We start from the raw sequence: 14,417 nt of genomic DNA on the forward strand, positions 1-14,417 counted from the left end.
TGTTTCATGCCCACGGATGCCTGATTTCACCTTTTAAGTTAGCTATAAATCCTTAAATAAAAAAGGAAATTGCAAAAAATAAATAAAAATAAGATTTGAAAAGCATATATAAATTAGAGTATTTATCAAAATGATTGATAAAATGAGTAATGTAGAAACTTAATTTTAACATGGAATAAATTACATGCATCAGCTCAACCAAGTGTGCATATGCTGTACATTCTTATTTATTGTATTTATTGGTTATATATTCATTATATGTTATTTATTTATTTTACATTATTTTAACAATTTTGTGTGCAGTAAAGGTGGTTTGAACACACAAGTGTTAGGTATTTACAGTACATGTACTATAGACTACAGTTATTCACACAACAGATAACATACTACGAATGTTAAAAGCAGAAGAATTGCTAACACCAATTTTTCTCTCAAATTAATAGAAGCACTGAATGAAAAGTGAGGAAAAAAATCATGAGCATTAGGGGAGGCATATTCATTGTAGCTTCACCTAGAATGGGTGACAGCAAGGAAAAACATTCAGAGCTCAAGAGATGCTCCACGGAACAAGTCAAAAATATCAAGTTTCAAGCTGTATGTTTGCTTAAAAGATTATTCAGTTGCTAAGTTATGAATTTCTATACTTATGTTCTTGCCCCCTCTGTTTGAATGTAGCTTACCTAATGGACTATGATTTTTCTGGAAACTTCCTTCTCTAGATGGCATCGGTTCTGTAATTGAGAGAAATAATGAGAACAACAGAGTCTTTAATCATATCATTATAATGGCATTTACCCATTACTTAAAGGGATAGTTCACCTAATATGAAAATTCTGTCATTATTTACTCATCTGTTTGACTTTCTCTTATGTGTGGAAAATAAAATGAGATATTAGACAGAATATTAGCCTCAGTCACCGTTCACTTTCATTGTATGGGGAAAAGATGCAACGAAAGTGAATGCGAAAGTCTAACATTATGCCAAACGTCTCCTTTTGTGTTCCAAGTCAACATGGGGTAAGACAGATTTTTTTATTTTTGGGTGAAAAATGCCTTTAAAACAGGCTGAATATACACTCAGTGACCATGTCATTAGGTACACCTGTACACCTGCTTATTGATGCCAATCATCTGGCAGCAACTCAGTGCATAAAATCACAAAGACATAGTCAACAGGTTCAATTGCTGCTCAGACCAAACTCTGAAAATCAGATTTAAATGACTTTGACCATGGTATGATTGTTGGTGCCAGACGGGCTGGTTTGAGTATTTCTGTAACTGCTGATCTCCTGGGATTTTCATTCACAATGGTCCCTAGAGTTTACTCAGAATGATGCCAAAAACAAAAAACATCCAGTGAGAGGCAGTTCTGTGGGCGAAAACGGCTTGTAAATGAGAGAGGTCAGAGGAGAATGGCCAGACTGGTCCAAGCTGACAGGAAGGTGACAGTAACCCAAATAACCATACGTTATAACAGTGCTATGCAGAAAATAATTTCTGAACATATAACACGTCGAACATTGAGGCGGATGGGCTACAGCAGCAGAAGAACAGGAAACTGAGGATGCATTGGGCACAGGCTCACCAAAACTGCATGGAAGACGATTGGGAACATCACCTGGTCTGACGAATCTCGATTTCAGCTGCGACATGCAGATGGTAGGGTCAGAATTTGACATAAAAAACAGGAATCCATGGATGCATCCTGCCTTGTGACAACGGTTCAGGCTGGAGGTGGTGGTGTTATGGTGTGGGGAATGTTTTCTTGGCAGACATTAGGTACTCAAATACCAATTGGGCATCGTTTAAATACCACAGCCTACCTGAGTATTGTTGCTGACCATGTGCATCCCGTCATGACCATGGTCTACCGATCTTCTAATGGCTACTTCCAGCAGGATAATGCGCCATGTCACAAAGCACACGTCATCTCAAACTGGTTCCAGAAACATGACAATGAGTTCAGTGTACTCCAGTGGCCTCCACAGTCACCAGATTATAAAGTGGTCACTGAGTGTATGTCTGTGCAACTGGTTATAACAAGTAAACAATATAGTCAACAAAAGTTGTACCTCTGACTGAGACCTTCACTGTGCTGAGGGCCAATCCCTGTGAGTCTAAAACTTTATATGTGCCGGCACTGCTGGCCGTAACCCTCCTGAGGAGCAACCTGTCATCTCTCTCTGTCAGATGATGTTTCCTGTTTGTGACTTTGCCTCTTTTCCACAGGACTGTCCAACTGGTGTCATTACTGTTCTGAAAAATTACTTGTTTGGCTTGATGTGTGAACAGGTCCAGGATCAGCTCTCCCCCAGTTTCCACAGACTTGATGCTCTTGTGATCTACAGTGGCAAGAAAAAAATTGGGCAGATGGCTGTAGAGGGGTGAAACCATTACACTGATTTAGACAATAGCAACATATAAGTAAAAGAAGCACTCAGTTTTTTCCTTATTAAAAGGGTTGTACACAAGGAAATTAATAATACCGTAATTTTGATAAATATGTTTGAAACTATGTACACTTGAAGACTGCAGTCATCTAAATGGCCACTTTATCTTGGTAACTGTTACAGGGTGACCCCCCTGTTATCGGACACTTTTGCTTCTTTAGTAAATTAATCATGGCTAATTGCACATAGGGCATTTCTACAATGACACTGGTAACAGAAAACTTTTGCATTATGCTGTCATGTCAACAAACACACAGCTTAATGAAAATGAAAAATGAAAATTCTGTCATCATTTACTCACCGTCATGCAGATCCAAACCTATATAACTTTTTTAGTGGATCTCAAAGAGCGATTTAAATGGGTCATGACATGAGGAATCAAATTTTCCTTGATCTTTTGACATATAAGAGGTCATTGTGCTATAAAAATACTAAGTTTCAGAACTCAAAACTTCCTCCTCTCTGCAAAAAGAGCCTTTGTTGAAACCAAGCTGCCAAAACGCCTCTTTCTCTACTTCCTCCACATTGTGATCAGAGGTTGCGCGAGAGAAAATCTTTCTCTGTCATTTTGACGGACTGAGTTTTAAAATTCCCGTCACGGTCTATTTTTATCTGTCACACTTGTTTTAATTTTATAAGTACTGCATTCAGGACGTAGCATCCACTATAGTGGTATATACATGACAGTGGATAGGCTTAAATTATAAACTTTGCCGTTTACGTGCAGCTTTTGAAGGAAATAAACATCCGATCAGAATATTTGAAAATGCGCATACAAACACAATTTCACTGAAAATTTTCGGAGTGCCAGATATCTCAATACATTTTCACCGATGGGAAGCACACACATCTCTAAAGCTCTAATACATGTACTCCTCTAAAATAACTGACAATTCTGCTCTAAACATAATGTTTGCGCTTAGATTAAATGCAAGAAATTGGCAGAAACTATGCACCAATTTTTCACATTTTCAATATGTTATTATACTTTTTTGTACTTTATTATAATAAAGTAAGACACTAATCATGCAGTTAGTGTACGTTAACACACTAACATAAATCGGAGACTCTCTCTCCTCGAAATCCAAACACAACTGGTCAAAAGACACGCGTATTACCAGGTGTTAATGGTGATTGCGCCTGTTAATACACATCTTAATACTACCAGGCAGGGGTGTGTCCATAATTTTTTGCCAGGGGTGGCAAGAGTCAAGTAAGAGGTGGTATCCAGTAAGTTCGTCTTAACTTATTTTTACAAATATATGACTGTTTTTTGCAAAAATTTTACTAACATTATAAGTGAACCTCAAGGAACATATTAAAATAATAAATAGGCATGTCAATGCAGAATGTTAGCGTCAGTGACCATTCACTTTCATGCAAAATTATGTAATGAAAGTGGTGACTGAAGCTAACATACTTCCAAACAAGTCCTTTTGTGTTCAACAGAAGAATGAAAGACATCTGGTTTGGAACAATATGAGGCTGAGGTAATGATGGCAGCATTTTTATTTCTGGGTGAAGTACCCCTTTACAGGAGATACAAAGATCTTTTGGTGTTGATCTTTATAATTTGCTCAACTCTTTGCCCTTACCAATAACTGCAAGTTGGACACTCTGAATAAAAATTCGACTCTTGATACTTGATTCATCGACCACCAGGTAACTCTCGTAAATGCCTGCATCACTGAACTGGACATCCTGCAGGAACAGAGAGCAGTTTCCCCTCACAAGCATCTCCTCTGGGATATCCACACGGCCCTTATAATCCTCCCCCTGAAACAGCTTCTCTCCCATTCGCTCAAACACTGAATCATGAATGGTCTGCCATTGAATGTGAGGTGTGTAAGAGGACTCCAGGCGCGATGTCACAGTGCACGGCAGGACAGCTGGGAGACCCACTTTTGAGGAGGTGTAGATCACCGACGAGTGGGGAGAAGAGCCTATGGGGGAAATAAGTATTTAAAAGAAATAAAATAAAATAAATAAATAAATGTATATCAATTATGTAGTATTCTTGTCAAGGTCTACTTACCAACACAAATACCATGCCCTAGTATTAGATATACCGAGATCCTGAAAAGAGATGTTCATTATTAGTGTCATATGACATAACATGACATCCCCATGAACCACATCTAAAGAATAGGCTTTATTAGGGAGAGGCTGACAGTCATTACTACTGAACTGGTTAAGTTTCAGATTCCAGATAAGTTGATGCTGCTTGGTGAAATGAAAATACTCTTTCTAGCAGTTGTCTTATGATAAAAGCTGTTAAAAGTCCAAGAAGTCCTCTGTCTGAATGCAACTGACATTTAACAAGGATGAATCTTTGTATATGGCGCAAACTGCAAAATGATGATTGTTTGCAATTGCATGATTGTTGTAATGCCTGCTAAAAACAACAAAAACAACAAACAGTCTATGGTTGGCTGGTTTTAGCTGGTAGTCCAGCCTGGCCATAGCTGGTCAGGCTGGTTTTAGATGGGTTTTGAACACTTTTTAACTGGTTTCCCAGCCTGACCAAATAAAACGTTTTCAAAACCCCTCTAAAACCGTTCAACTGACCAGTTTGAACGGCCCCCTACCTAGCTATTGTAGGCTACTAAATGTCCATATAGCAGTTCATTTATACTACAGCTTGAGTCAAACGTGTAGGGTTAACTACAAACACTATATGTACAGTAGCTTTATGTATTTTCAGAAAATTTCCCACAGACATTAAAAAAAAAAATAATAATAATGTTGGAAACAAAAAAGTAGAAAGAATATAACCGAAAATTCTTCATTACATCAACTAGCCTTTTACTCTAGCTATTTCTATTAAAGGCATTCTTACCAGTAAGTCCTGTCCATTTCGCATTTGTGTCGTCTCCTCTTTCTCTCAAGGTGTATGACTGAAAACTGTTCAACTGTGCAATATGTACTGTCACTTCATTTCTCATAAACGAAACTTAAACTAGCTACAGTTTTCCTGAGCAACCACTGGAGGGCGCCATGGTTTCTTTTTCTCAAGAGGTGCTCTCTCTCTCTCTCTCTCTCTCTCTCTCTCTCTCTCTCTCTCTCTCTCTCTCTCTCTCTCTCTCTCTCTATTAAAAAGCAGCGTTAAGAGAAAGGAAACAGCAGTCAGTGTGTACAATGTTTTGCTAAAACAAATTAAAACAATGATAGCAGACTGAAGTGCAATGATATCCTAAAATAAGCCGCCCTTTTTACAAACTAATGTATGTACGTGCTTTGATACTTGCGTTCTATTGTTATTAAAGATATAGCGACAGATGTGACTTTTTTTTTCTTAATGGTACTCTTTCCTTTAGTTATCAGATACATTAGAACAGCTACTTCTTGAATACCGTAGTCACCAGACAATGCACTGTTAGATGGACCTTTTTCAGTTTCGTTTCTCTGGACAGCGTGTAATGTTGGACATGAGTAAACTCTGGGTCAACCTTGGTGGGGGAGCAAAGACAGAAGGTTTATTTTCGGTGATTATGCATTGCACAGACCACTATCTCTGTTGCACAATGGCTATGTGTTTACATTTATAACCTACAAACACTTCCTTCCGCAAACTTTAAAAGGGTGAGAACAAGGTCACAAATGCCCCCACCCCTCTTTGTGCTGAGGAGACCTGAGGTTTCAAATCAGGTCTGCTCATACATTAATATGGTCTTACAAGTATGTTTTGGTACACTGGCAAACTGCCCTTCAAACAGATTTATACTTGTGACAGGATCACATCTACCTCATGGGAACACAAATCTCACCCATGATGAGCCCTGAACAGCGTCAAAACAAAACTGATACTCGAGGAGGAATTGAAAGTGAACCAGTTACTCTGTAATTATATAGCCTATCCATAATCGATAATTGGTGACCTGTAACACTTCTGAATTTTGATTATAAATTGATTGCAACAGTGTATTCTAAGAGATTAAAGCAGAGTCTGGATCAAGTCATAAATGAAACAAACAGGTTTTATGAATTGGCTTCACATCAGCTGTAATATTCGGCTTGTTTTGGACCTTATAGTGTAGACTATATGTAAGGAATCAATTCCGATGCAATACATTGATTTCTTGACTTTTTTAAAGCCTTTGACAGGGTAGAAAACCAATTCCTTTTCAAATCATTAGATGCTTTTGGATTTGGAAATAAATGTATTAATGTTGTGAAAATGCTCTATAGAGATATTAATAATTTACACGCCTTATTCACACTAGCGTCATCTTTGATTTTTAATGGGAATAAGCCTGTGAGGGATAGATGTACAGTCTCTTCAATGGACTGTACTGCAGTTTATAGTGTGTCTGGATCATTCCGTGGACAAAACACTGAAAAAATATCTTTCTAAGAACATTTAGTAGACAAAGAACTCCAGACAACATGAGTTCTGGAAAATAAAATGTGATCTAGGAGCTTTATACAGCTTTATACCATTCGTGCCATTGAAGAGATGGTGAGTTTATCCCTTGCAGCCTCATTGTCATTCCCATTAAAAATCAAAGATGGTGCTAACGTGAATAAGGTCTATATGTCAGGGTTGCCCTTTAAGTGCCTTTTCGTTTTTATTTATAGCAGAAATTTTGTCCGTTGATATTTTACGCAACATGAGCTTCACTGGTCTTAACATCTTTAACAGGGAGATTATAATTTCACAGCTATCAGATGATACAACTTTGTTTTAAAAACAGAGACCAAGTCATATCAGCTTTAAATGCAATTAAATCTTTTTCTAGTGCTTCTGGGCTTAAATGCAATTTATCTAAATTTACATTTATGCATTTGGCAGATGCTTTTATCCAAAGCAACTTACAGTGCCCTTATTACAGGAACAATCCCCCTGGAGCAACCTGGAGTTAAGTGCCTTGCTCAAGGACACAATAGTGGTGGCTGTGGGGATTGAACCAACAACCTTCTGCTTACTAGTTCAGTGCTTTAGTCCACTATGCCTAAATGTGAAATAATTTGTCTGTGAAACCACAGAAACCCATATCAACAGTATACCAGTTAAAAATGATGTGAAGTATTTGGGAATTCATATTTGATTATCAGACCAAATTTAAATGTCTCACCTGTACTGCTTAAAACTAGAAGTATACTTAACAACTGGCTTCAAAGAGATCTGTCCATTTTAGGTAGAGCCTTTATGTCCAAGACAGATGGATTATCTAGAATTGTCTACCCATCCTTGTCTTTGCATGTTGACAACAAAACCTCTAAAGAAATTAATAGAGTAGTCCTTAATTTTATTTGGAAAAATAAAACACAAACTGAAGAAAAATGTTCTTGCAATCAAGAAATGTGAAGGGGGGCTCGAAATATTACATTTTAATGACAATGACAACACATTCAAAGTGAAATGCATGAAAAGATGTCTACTTGGTTAGTGGTTAGTGTTGTAGGCTTATTTTTCTGCTGTTTATTTGCTGATTTTATTTGTGCTGCTGCTGTTGTTGTTTTTGTCATTACTATTGATTAGTAGTTGTGTGTTGATGTTAAGAGCTTACATTTTACTTAATGATGTTTGTTGAGTATCACCATTACTGAGATTTGTGTGTCAAGGGTTGACGTCTAACTTTACAGGCAGGCCTTAAAGTTCAGTAAACTAAAGTGAAGTTATTATTACTACATAAAATTTAAGTTTTGCAGAATTCTTGATAGAAATCAATTATTTAATAAATACTCTGAAACTAACCGATAATCAAAAAAAAAAAACTTTCTTATATGTTATAATGAGATCTTTCCTATGCCATGACTTATAAATTTATGTTCTTTTTTCTTTTTAATTAATTTATTTTTTTACCTATTTATTTTATTATTATTTTTAGTATTATTTACTCATTATATTTAATATATACATTTACATTTATTCATTTGGCAGATGCTTTTATCCAAAGTGTCTTACAAAATAAGAGGAAAAATAGAACATAAGCGATTCATCTTAAGGAGACAGTAGTACTAAAAGTGCTGCATTACAAAATTTCAATTGCATCAAAAAAATACTATCCAAGACAGAGATTAGAGTGCAACAAGAATAATATATATTTACATGTATACATTTTATTATTATTATTATTATGAGTGTATGGTCAAGTGCTCATGGAAAAGTTTTTTGAAGACAGAGAGGGAATCTGCTTCACAGATGGATTTGGCAAGGTCATTCAACCATCGAGGTACAATGAAGCCGAAAGTGATTTGGATCCTCTTTGTGTTGGTACAACAAGATGCCGCTCATTAGCTGACCGCAGGCTTCTGGTGGGAACTTATAGCTCTTCAGGAATGATTGTTGGTAAGCTGGAGCAGACCCAGCGACTGTTGTGTATGTCAGCATCAAAGCCTTGAACTTGATATTTGCAGCAACCCGCAGCCAGTGTAGAGAGAAAAGGAGTGGTGTAACGTGCTCTCTTTGGTATGTTGCGGACCAGATGTTCTGCTGCATTCTGGATCATTTGCAGAAGCCTAACTGTGCATACAGGAAGGCCAGCTAAAAGGGCATTACAGTAGTCCAGTCTAGATATGACAAGTGACTGAACAAGGAGTTGTATGGCATGTTCAGAGAGGAAGGGTCTTATTTTTCTGATGTTGTAGAGTGCAAATCTACATGATCGGGTTGTTTTTTTAAATGTGCTCGGTGAAATTGATATGGTTGTCAATGGTTATGATTTCTGACAGTTTTGGAAGGTGTTATTGTAGATGAACCCAGCTGAACGGCGACGTTGTACTCAACAGCAGTGTTGGCTGGAAAGACGAGGAGCTCATTCTTTGCTAGTTTGAGTTGCAGGTGGTGTTCTTTCATCCAGGCCGAGATTCAAGCAGTCACTGTGGAGTCATCGAGGTGGAAAGACAAGTAGAGTTGTATGCCATCAGCGTAGCAGTGATAAGAGAACTCATGTGCTTGAATGATGGCTCCCAGTGATGTTGTGCATATTGAGAACAGAAGTGGGCCAAGCACTGAACCCTGAGGTACCCCAGTAATAAGCTGATGTGACTGGAACACCTCACCACTCCAGGCTTCCTTGAAAGACCTACCTGAGAGATAGGACTTGAACCAACCAAGCCCAGTGAATTTATTTACTCTTCCTTTATGTTTAATATATGTCTTTGAGAATCAGTGAATGTACTTTTACATTGTTCAATCTGTATGTCATTAATAATAATAATAATAATAAAAGGCCAAACGCCTCGCCTTGAAAGTAGATGAGAGTATATGGTGCAGTCAGGGAAGGAGTGAATAATAAATAAGCGCCCTCAAATCGGACAGTTCTCATTTCTCGTAGTTGAACAGCTTCCTGCGAAATCAATTGCAGATATGGCGTGATTCATGTGAGGTTCACATGCTATGTTGCTGATAAAGTGGATGTAATTTATATTCTTTTGCTTTTGAATAAAATTAATATGACTGACAAGTAAAAAAAATAATAATAATAAAAAGTGAAGATCACATGAATACCAAAAATTGTGGTGCAAAGTCATGACTGCCTCTTGACAGCAAAGTCTACCCTTGAACTTTACCAGTCAGTCAACTAACCAACCAACCAACCATTTTATCTTTCTTTACTATGTTATTAATATTTTTTAAAGAATGGAAGGCAGATGTCCTCAGCATGCAATATTTTCTAAACGTTTATTTTCTCCCATCATTAATTACAATCTGAATCTGTATGGTTTTGCTCTTGTGTAGCTACTTCTTCTGAATGCACAACATATTTAGGAATAAATTTAGTCTTTGCATAGTTTAATCTCACTTAGTTACAAATGACCTATTAATGCTGAAATCTTCTTTTCAGAGACTTTAATGGCATGTGATGATGGGGGCATCCTGCATCTGACTTGTGGTAAGATGTTGTGGAGTCATACAGTTGTCCTTTTTTAAAACCAGTATTAAAGTAACTGATACATGATTACGCTTGATATTTACATGATATAACTCATCACATGCAGGGCAGGTACTAAATGCGATGTTTGGGGGGCCATTTTGATCAGACATCAGACCAGGAGGAGGATGAGCATGGTTCGTCCCAGAATCCTCTGCCCATTAGATAACCATGCTCAACCCTGCTCAACCATGCTGGTGGAAAGGCTTTAGTACAGGGCGATTCACGATTGTCAATTCACCAACTCCAAGATAACTCATTTGTTTCTAGGTAGCTTGTTTCTAGGTAGCTGGCAAAGTTCACTATGGTGAGGTTTATAAAATGTAATAAATAAACAGTGTATGTTTGGTGAATCTTCATGAATACATGAAGATGTTATAACTAGTCTATTATATTAATTTTTTACATGCCTTTTTCATCAGGGAGGCAGATTACACTGCTAGCTCATTAAAACTTATATAATATATAATTGTATTAATCGTAAAATATTTTGTCAATAAATGTCCTTTTTAGCTAGTCTGGGAACTTTTACCCATCTGATGTGTTTGTGTCCGGTGGTATACGCAACCCCTTAGCATATAATTGTAAACCTCTCACCTTTTTCTGTTTGCTTTCCTGACATGTCTTTCCTGTGTTTTAGCAAAGTTAAGTTTTCAATTTTTTTTTTTTTTATCTGTTTATTTGTTATTATTAGACTATTATTATTATTTACTGATGATATTTAATTTATTTATTGGCCAACTGGCCCGGAGCAGCACAGTTTCGCAACTAAAACAGTTCATTCCGACAGTGGAAAAGCAGCTATTGACAGTTACAGTATGCTTCCAAATATTATAATTCCAGCTGCCAAGTTTAAAATGTTTAAAAGGTTAGATTTTGTTGGGGTGCTGTGAACCAGCCTTGAGGATTTAGTCCATGTCAAAACTAATGTGATTTCATATTGATTTTGCTACATTTATGGCTCTCACCCACACTGGAAAAGCATTTTCCTCCACCAAAAACTAAGACTTTTGGAAATGCAAAGGGTCTGTGTGCTTTGCAAAACAATGACGTTAGAAAATGGAAAACAACGTTTTCAAATGATAAACATATTAGTGTGGATGTTGCCCAAGTTGATGCGTTTGTGAATTGAGCATAATTAGGCATGCTCTTGGGCAAATGGCAAGCTCTGTTAATGCAAATGGTTTGTCCTTCCCAAGCATCCAGTGAAACCACTTCTGTATTTTTACACTAAAACAGGTGTGATGGGCTGAAAGTGACAGACATGCTGGGTAGGGCCAATTGTTCTGGAACCTTCAACTACAACCTACAGCTGCATCCCAGCTAGTGAGTTTTCTTTACCCACGTTGACTTTGTTTCTTATTTATTGAAAGTACTGATTCCTGTCCTCTTCTTTCAGAGACAAATGTGACTTAAGGCGAATACAATTACTTGTACTGGGGTAAGTGTTCTATTCTTGTATTTTTTTTTCTTCTATTCAATAGTATTGCAAATACGTATAGTTCAGTCATGACAACTATCGGAAAGATTTAGCATATTAATGTGAGCATGACATTGATAGGATATTGGTCTTGGCAAACTACATCTGATAACGCTGCTGCTGCTGCTGCAGAGCAAGTATGGAGACTTGGTACAGTACTGCTAGAAAATACACAAACATACTGAGTTAAGCATGTGGACATGCTCCTGCTGCTGCTGCACAATTAGACAAAACGCAAGACATGCTGCATCGAGCATGTATGAAATAGATAAATAGACATTACAAACAATCCCCCAGGAACAGATCTATACAGGTGAAGCTGGGGTGAAGGTGGGTTTCCGAGAAAACCTCTAGCAGCGTGCTGCAGTAAAAACCGGCTTATCTGCAAAACAAACGATAGATGTTAGACAAAGAGAGAGATGCAAGTTTATAAGCTGTCCAGTTACATGTCAAAGGACCAATCAGCTTACACCATATGAGCCTATTGGCTTAACACGTGAGCCGATTGGCTTAACATGTCACATGTGAGTGAGCCAATTATCTAACAGATTACACGCTCTAAGAACCTGTCAGCTTGCGCCACAGAGTTTCATGGCTGAACTTTCGTAATTTTATAGATTGACCTAACGCAGTGAATTTTAATGCCATCCATGGCCAAAGATGTGCAAATTCAAGTGCAAACACTGTTGAGTAAAGACTTATGGCCATTTTCATTTAACCATGTGTAACAAGTGGAACTAGAGCGTTAGAAGGAAAGTGTGATATGGTATTGCAAACAATTACGCCAAGGACTACTCCACCCTGGGAATTTCACTCAGGGAAATAAAGTATCAATTCACCAAAAGGACACACAGGTTCAATTCACAATTGAAAGGTCAGAGACATGGGTAACAATACAAAAATAAACATATTTATTGGCACAAGGACATTTAGGACAAAACTTTAAAATTTAAGAGACCTTAGCCAAAATGCCACTGGAGGTGTAGGCAATTATAAAAGCAACAACAATTGCACAATCTGGGGCTTACCAGCAGGGGTGGGCTACCAGGGACTATATCACCCCTATAAGAGAAAATCACTGCATTCAAAAGTGCACCCACACCCACACACAATGTGATGAGTGAGGAGAGTGACTGTGTGCTGTGTGCTTCAGTGATGAGCACAGCACACAGCGAGAAGCACCACCACCACTATGAGGGGATAGAGCAAGCCTTCCTGCCTTTGGCACACAAGTCCTGTGAATGCACTGAATAAACACATTATATTCTAAAAGCTTAACACTCCAGACCATAGGCACAGATTCACTCAAATCATTGAGATAAATCAAAAGGCAAAGATTCATTAAAGAAACAATTAAACAAAGAAAAAATACCAGGAAAAATACCCAATGAAAACCAAGAAAACAAAAACAAAATGGAGTGTCACCACTCTTAATGGGAGCTGTACGCAGAGCTCAAACCACAATAACAAAAATCAAACAAAAGAAAATAACTTGGGGGAAAGGAAAGTCAACAAATTACAATGAAACCAGGCCTTGATCCCCTCCAAAAGTAAAGGCCATGGCGTTGCTCCGGCAGTCGGGCATTAAATCACCACATGGACAAGCCTTTGAAATGAGACACACCCAATTTTTCGGTTAATATTGCTCACAATCCTTTGCGTGACGGAGGTGGAGTTTTGAGATGGTTTGTAGTTGAACAAACATGGCGGACGATGGCTCTACATCCCAAGGACCTGCATCCTCTGTTTTCAAGTGTAAGAACTTAAACAGGACTTATTAAATAGTAACAAAATATTTTTATTGTCACGTAGGTTTATTGGTAGAATGCTGTGAGTCAAATGATTATCTTGTGTTTACCTTATAGGGTCAGATGATGAGACCGAACACCTCATCCAGTGGCGCATTGCCAATGACTCGCTTTTCTCCGGCAAGAGAAATGCTGTTATTAAAGGATTTGAGTGAGTAGCGATCATTGCTAGCTTATGTTCCTCAGTATGTTCCTTTAATATGTACTGTAGTGATTGTGGTTTTGTAGCAGATGTGTTCTAAATACATACTAGGCATAATCGGTACGCATAAAACGGTACGCTCTAGCTGTCGGGGTGGGGTTTACAAAATGCATTCAAAATGGGACGCCAGACGTCCTCGACTGGAGTTTTGGCAGAGGTGTGTCCCTCAAACATCTCTTGAGCTGAACTTAAGCATCCCTTGAGCGGCTCGCCCCGAAAATACGAGACAATAGTTATGTAATACAGGATGTCCCAGCTAACAGAACAGTGCAAGGCAAGGCAAAGCAAGTTTATTTATATAGCACATTTCGTACACAATAGTAATTTGTAGCGAATTTGGTAGTATAATTGTACACAGGATAGGTTAAAGTGCCCGCGTACCTCCACCATTATATGTAAGGAAATTTATAATGGAATTAGTCGGCGTTCGACAACCATTATAAATTAGATAACTGACAAATAACTAGATAATTTGTCTGAATAAATTTCTCCACCATTAAAATCGTAATACAACGTCTCGTTGTATACGCTCACAATTTCTATTGTAAGGAATTCGCTTTAATAAGGGAATTATAATTAATTCTCTTATTGGAGTAATAT

The 14,417-nt window shown here is 37.7% G+C and overlaps 1 protein-coding gene across 1 annotated transcript; it reads right to left on the reverse strand.

Moving 5' to 3' along the window:
* Window positions 1–218: 218 nt before the first annotated feature.
* Window positions 219–5,404, reverse strand: LOC127445043 (uncharacterized). Its single transcript, XM_051704781.1, has 6 exons — window positions 5,290–5,404; window positions 4,486–4,526; window positions 4,046–4,393; window positions 2,073–2,342; window positions 681–731; window positions 219–511 (listed from the first exon to the last, which is right to left on the reverse strand). The coding sequence occupies exons 1-6, from the start codon at window positions 5,304–5,306 to the stop codon at window positions 432–434; spliced, it is 807 nt and encodes a 268-aa protein (XP_051560741.1). The 5' UTR covers window positions 5,307–5,404; the 3' UTR covers window positions 219–431.
* Window positions 5,405–14,417: the final 9,013 nt, after the last annotated feature.

The sequence above is a fragment of the Myxocyprinus asiaticus genome, chromosome 1 (genome assembly GCF_019703515.2).
Source record: "Myxocyprinus asiaticus isolate MX2 ecotype Aquarium Trade chromosome 1, UBuf_Myxa_2, whole genome shotgun sequence".
Classification (NCBI taxonomy): Eukaryota; Metazoa; Chordata; class Actinopteri; order Cypriniformes; family Catostomidae; genus Myxocyprinus; species Myxocyprinus asiaticus.

What these genes read in the sequence shown, in the direction of transcription:
- LOC127445043 (XM_051704781.1), bottom strand. An exon ending in AGGGCATGGTATTTGTGTTG is followed by an intron (nt 4,394 to 4,485) that starts GTAAGTAGACCT and finishes TTTCCCCCATAG; the next exon opens with GCTCTTCTCCCCACTCGTCG. An exon ending in TGTCCAACTTGCAGTTATTG is followed by an intron (nt 2,343 to 4,045) that starts GTAAGGGCAAAG and finishes TTGCCACTGTAG; the next exon opens with ATCACAAGAGCATCAAGTCT.